The 6,000-nt window shown below is 48.4% G+C and overlaps 1 protein-coding gene across 2 annotated transcripts in view; it reads right to left on the reverse strand.

The window, feature by feature from the left end:
- DNAAF4 (dynein axonemal assembly factor 4) overlaps positions 1–4,613 on the reverse strand; it is a 62,608-nt gene extending 57,995 nt beyond the window's left edge. For both annotated transcript variants that reach the window (XM_056115394.1, XM_056115395.1), the window contains exons 1-2: positions 4,491–4,613; positions 3,701–3,848 (exon numbers count right to left, since the gene is read on the reverse strand). In XM_056115394.1, the coding sequence (XP_055971369.1) occupies positions 3,701–3,848; positions 4,491–4,613 (271 nt within the window). The remainder of the gene's footprint in view (positions 1–3,700; positions 3,849–4,490) is intronic.
- Between the last annotated feature and the right edge of the window lie 1,387 nt (positions 4,614–6,000).

Consider the following 6,000-nt stretch of genomic DNA (forward strand, 5'->3'; position numbering starts at 1 on the left):
CCATCAATGTCAATGTGGAGAATCTAAGAGAAACGGTTTCTTAAAATCATGCAACCATTCAGTCAGGAGGAGATAGAAAGTATGAGCAGACCAATTACAAATAAGGGCGTTGAAACAGTAATTTTAAGTCTCCACAAAAACAAAACGACCTGGTCCAGACAGATTCACTATTGAGTTCTACTGAAAATTCAGAGAAAATTTAGATTTACTGCCTATAGTCTTTAAGTTATTCTAAGATATCAGAGTGACAGGAATCCTTCTTACTAGTTTCTATGAAGTCAATATTACTCTGATACCAAAAACACGTAGAACTTTCACTAAAACAGAAAATGAAAGACCAATATCTCTAATAAATATCAATTCCAAAGATCCTCCATAAAATCGCAGTGAACTGAATCCAACAATGTAGCAAATTGGATGGAACTGGAGGGTATCAAGTTAACTGAAATCAAGTCAGAGAGAGAATAAATACTGTGTGATCTCACTCATCTGGGGAATAGAGAGACCACATGATAGTCATGAACAATAACAACCCCCCAGCCTTGGAACACCACACTGATTAGCAAGGGTGAATTCTCAGCCTGGGAAGGGCACACCAAAGGAAAGAGTGACGGTAGTGGAGATTCACGGGCACATTGGTGGTGGTGGTGGTGGTGGTGGTGGGAGAAGGAATTTTGTGCAGCAAAACATTTCAGCACTATTCTAACAACCTAAAACAATGTATATATTTGAAAAAATCACTTCTTGAGATAGTGGGGGGGGGGGGTTCCCTTCCGCATTTTTGTGGTGATGGAGGCACACTAACTTTGTACACCAAAAGCAAAAGTATTAACACACTGTCACCATGTTAGATTAACAATAAAACAGAACTTTTTTAAGGAAAAAAAAAGAAAAGCTTGGCGGCTGATAGTGTAACAGACAGGGTGCCTGCCGTGCATGTGTCAAGCGCAGTTCTGGCAGCTCTGCTGTCTGTGATCCCAGGACCACAAACTGTTTCCAGTCAGGTATGTATAAGCACATGTATAAGCAACACAAAAAAGGGGTGTGACCTCTATAAGCAATGCGACTCCAAAGAGGAAGGGGGACCCCTACTGAGCACTTTGAGCACTGCAGTGAACCCTGTGAGCACCACGACCACACCTGTGGGTCTCCACTAACCTGGGACCGTGCTGAGCACAGGTGAGCACAGCTAAAGGAAAGTAAACCCCGGTGACAGCCATGCACATGTGCAATTCACGGCCATCACAACATCAGCAACAATGGGGGTGGGACGATAACATAATAAACACCTTTTTCGAGTAAAACAACAAATTAAAACCTGGTCCTCTACAGAAAAAGGTTGCCAATCTTTGGTTTAAACCTTTAGTAAAAATTACACTAAAACATTAAAATATTTTTAAAGTGGTGAACACATCAGGAACTGTTGATAACCATGAAAGAGAAGAATCAAGTAGCGATGCAATGAAAGTAAATGTGTACCACAGAGGAAGATCACGAGCAGGAAAGAAAATACCATTTCCACTCCTGAATGAGGTGGCCAACCAGGTTAAGAAGGGAATTTGATACGAAAGAAAGTGTTTGTGACATAAGTATTTAAACAGAAAGAACAATGCAATCACGATCACGATCACGACCATCCTGTTATTCGTCGATTGCCTCGAGCAGGCCCCAGTAACGTCTCCTTCATCCTATCCCTGAGATTTTTAAGAAAGTGCCATATTCAAGGCTCTTTAGGAGAAGGAGACCCATCATTGTTACTGGTATTTGGCATATTGGGTACGCCACGGGGAGTTTGCCAGACTCTGCCGTGTGCGCAGGTTACATTCGGTAGCCTGCCAGTTTGTCCAAAGTAGGAATGAGATCCGGGAGCTGGGTTTTATAGTCTCTGAGTCTTGGCCGTTGATGGGATTACATGGTGCCAGGGGGCCAGTTGGTGGGTGTGACCCCTGCCTACTGGAATTTGGAGGATCTGGGTGGAGGATGCTCAGCCCTAATCCTAGTAGGCTTGGAGATCTCAGCCCCGGGACCCGCATGCCTTTGTTCCTCTGCTGGTACCTTCATGTGTGCGGAGAGTGGTCTCAGCATGGTGGTGGCTGGTTCTGGAGGTCTTCGGCTGCTGGAGCCCTGGTCGGGGTGGGGAGGAAAACTCAACCCGCTCCCCTCCAAGGGGCCACGGCGAGGGCAGCCAGGCGCGGGGGCAGAAAAACCTCCAGAACCAGCCACCACCATGCTGAGACCAGAGCAATGCAATAGTCTATACTTAACATTAACAAGATTTCAGGCAGCAAAGATAAAGCATCAGAAAGCATATAGAAAAAGGCCGGAGTGACAGGACAGTGGGTAGGGCATTTGCCTTGCACACAGCCAAACCAGATTCCATTCCCGGCATCCCATATGGCCCCTCAAGCACCGTCAGAAGTAATCCCTGAGTGCACAGCCATGAGTAACTCCTGAGCACTGATGGGTGTGACCCCAAAAGACAAAAAATTAAAAATAAAAACAAAGAAAGCAAGCATGTAGAGGAATACTGATCACGAGTGCAGGAACTAAGGGATCGCCAACTTTGACTGCCAATTATAGTCCCAGTAAAGCTGTTTTAAAAACTAGCAAAGCTGCAATATGGATGGAACTAGAGGATCTCATGCTGAGAGAAGTCAAAGAAAAGAAATTGAGACAAAATCATCCCTCTGTAGGTGGGCCTTAAATACATACAGCAAGGTAGCAACAACGGTCAAAGGCAACAGAACAAGAGAGCTGATCCAAACAACTGAGTTAGGAGGTGGAGGAGTTTGAATGGATGTTGGGGTCCGTGGGGGAGAGAGGTGGATATACTGGTGCTGGGTGTTGTGTTGGAATTAAGTGCACAAGAACAAATCATTAACAATATTGTAATAAATTCTTTTTTTTTTTAATTATCAAGGGCCAGGCAGATAGTACAGGGTTAAGGCATTTCCCTTCATGTGGTTGGCCCTGGTTTGATAACTGGAATTGCAAAGGGGTCTGTCCTGAGCACAGAGCTAGGAGTAAGCCCTGAATACAGACAGGTGTGACTCAACAGCACCCCAATAGATAAATAAAAAAAAATCAATGAAAAACTATCAACACTTGGGTCCCACTCCTCACAACTGATTTGACTGGTCCTGGGAATTTGTTGTTTTATATTAAAAGTTAATAGTCAGGGCTGGAGTGATAGCACAGCTCAGGGCTGGAGTGATAGGACAGTGGGTAGGGCGTTTGGCTTGCACACGGCCAACCCGGGTTCAATTCCCAGCATCCCATATGCTACCCTGAGCACGGCCAGGGGTAATTCTTGAGTGCAGAGCCAGGAGTGATCCAAAAAGGGGAAAAAAATTAATAGTTTGTAGAACTTTTGAAAGTTTATAGTCTGCAGAACTTTTTATTTTTGAGTGATACCAGGAATCAGGAAAATGTAGAGACGAAATCACAGCTAGGGCTTCAGAGGTGCTGCTCCAAAGACTGCACCCAGAAGAACGTCTCTGACAAAAACAACTTACCTGGGAGCAGGGAGAGAGGCCAGCGGGTAAGACACCGGCCTTGCTTGTGGGTAACCCGGGTTTGAGTGCCTGTACTGCACATGGTCGCCCCAGCCCTGCAGGAATGATTCTTGAGTGCAGGGCGAAGAGTAAGCCCTGGGCACAAAAGGATGTGGCCCCCAAACAAAAAACAACAAAGAACCTACCCCCGGAGGCAGAAAGGGTGTCCCACATGGCAGCTTCCTTTTTGCACAAGGTAAACATGATGGTGTCATTCCCGATCTTGGCTTCGCTGCGCTCCTCGTCGATGGGGGCATAGAGAAACACCTCAAACAAGAAGGGAGGAAAGTTGACCTGATCAAAAAGAAGGGGAGAGGAAGTTAACTGATGCAGACCAATGAACGACAGCCTTTGGTGCTTTTCTGGGGACCAAACCCGGCGACGCTCGGGGCTCCCTCCTGGGGGTGCTCAGGGGAGCGGGTGGGGTGCACGCTGCACTATCTCCCTGGCCCTAAAGAGAACCTTCACCACACAAGCCTAAATGCCTGCTGGAAACCGACCCCAAGCCGCGACAGCTCATGGGGCATATGAGGAAAGCCGCACAACAACGCCGGGTGGCATCGACACCTGTTTACAGGGACCTGCGTGTCACCTGTAAAAAGTGTGCATTATTATTTTGCTTTTTGGGTCACACCCCGCGATGCTCAGGGGTCCCTCCTGGCTCTGCACTCAGGAGTTACTCCTGGCGGTGCTCAGGGGACCATATGTGATGCCGGGAATCGAACCCTAGTAGGCCGCGTGCAAGGCAAAGGCCCTACCCGCTGTCGCTCCAGCCCCAAATGTGCATGATCTTTCATGGACGTTTTCGTTGTGTTGTGTTGTGTTGTGCTGTGCTGTGTTGTGCTGTGCTGTGTTGTGTTTTCCAGCAGGGCTCGCACGTGGCGGCGCCTCTGGGGGGTGGCCCCGCAGCCGGGTCCCCGCGGGGTCGCCTCCCACCTTCAGGTAGTCCTCGGTGCAGAACACGTCGGCGTCCCTGACGCAGACGCCGCGGAGGGGCACGGACAGCGAGACGGTGGCCGGCGTCTGCTGCCAGCTGTACCCGCTCACGCTCAGCGGCATCCTGGGCCGGGCGCTCTGCGGCCGCGGAGGACGCCCACGCGGTTGCCAGGGCAACCGGGTCGCCGCGCGCCAGCTCTTCCGGGTCAAGAGCGCCGCGCTCCCGGCGTCCCCCGCGGCCCGGGGCTTCCCCCGCCCCCTCGCCCCCCACGGAGTGATAAGGGGCTACGCGTCCCGAGGGGGCCCGGGGAGGTCCATGGGCGCGCCGCAGCGGCGGCAGCGTGTCCCCGAGAAGTGGGTCGCGGTGCCGCGCGCCTTGCGGTCCCGGGAGATTCTCGGGCACGCTCCCGCTGGGCTCAGACCTGCCCGTGCTGGGGTCGCCAGCGCAGGGCCCCTACAGCAGCTGGCATCCCCCCCATCCGCAGCCCCGCTGCAGTTCCCTCAACTAAACCGAGAAGCGTGTTTGTAAGGGTTTGAGAACTGGAGAAACGACAATAACTGGGCTGCAACTCAGCTCTGGGATAAATTGGGTTTGAGGACACTGGGTTTTTTTTCTTTTGTAATTTCAGATCCTTAGAACCTGAAACACTCTAAAAAGAACTTGAAGATGGTCTAGTGTTCTTCCTACGTGTTTAAGGAATGCTGAGATCCATACCCTAAACCTAAAATGTTCCAATATCTTGATCTCTCTGTGTTTTTTTTTAAATACACACACACACACACACACACACACACACACACACACACACAATCACAAAGATTCTGAGGATCCATGTGGTACCAGGGATGAAGCCCAGAACTTAACATGCCAGGATGCGCTCCTCGCTTTGAGCTGCCTGGGGAGGCAGAGCTTGTGTATTCTGCAGTGTTCTTTGGCTGTTCTCTGTAAACCCAGTTTAAGTTACAGGAGTTTTATGTTGAGAACAAAACAAAATCGAAGTTACAGAAACTGAGACCCCTACAGAGACCTTTGGACTTTAAGGGTCTTCCTTCTGGAGGCCATCAACACACATTTCAAAGCTGCAAATTTCCTTGAGGAACGTTTAGGTTTTGCTCCTTTCCTAAACTTTCATAGACATGAAAGAAAAATAAAATTCTTCCCCCAAAACAGGCGACATTACCTTGTCAGCTGTTCAGCACCCAAAGGGTGCTTCTTAAGAGTTTTCTTGGACTTCGCCTTCCTCTAAATGGGTAAATCTATAAGGAATCGTTTTCCTTTCCTTTCTTAAAAAGCCTTAATCTATAGTATTTATTTTTTTAGGTATTTTTGCATCTGGAGAAAAAATTGTCTGATACTGTGTTTCAACCAACTAGCTGTTTTGTTAAGCCTGTGAGTATTCATTTGTCTTTTCACAGAGCTTTAAACACAACATTTACCAAGAGGGACTGTTTGTTTTCCAATACAAAGAGTCTTGAGTCTCTATAAAGAAATTGTATTGGCTTTTCATTG

Source organism: Sorex fumeus, unplaced genomic scaffold (assembly GCF_029834395.1).
Source record: "Sorex fumeus unplaced genomic scaffold, SorFum_2.1 ptg000029l, whole genome shotgun sequence".
Lineage (NCBI taxonomy): Eukaryota > Metazoa > Chordata > Mammalia > Eulipotyphla > Soricidae > Sorex > Sorex fumeus.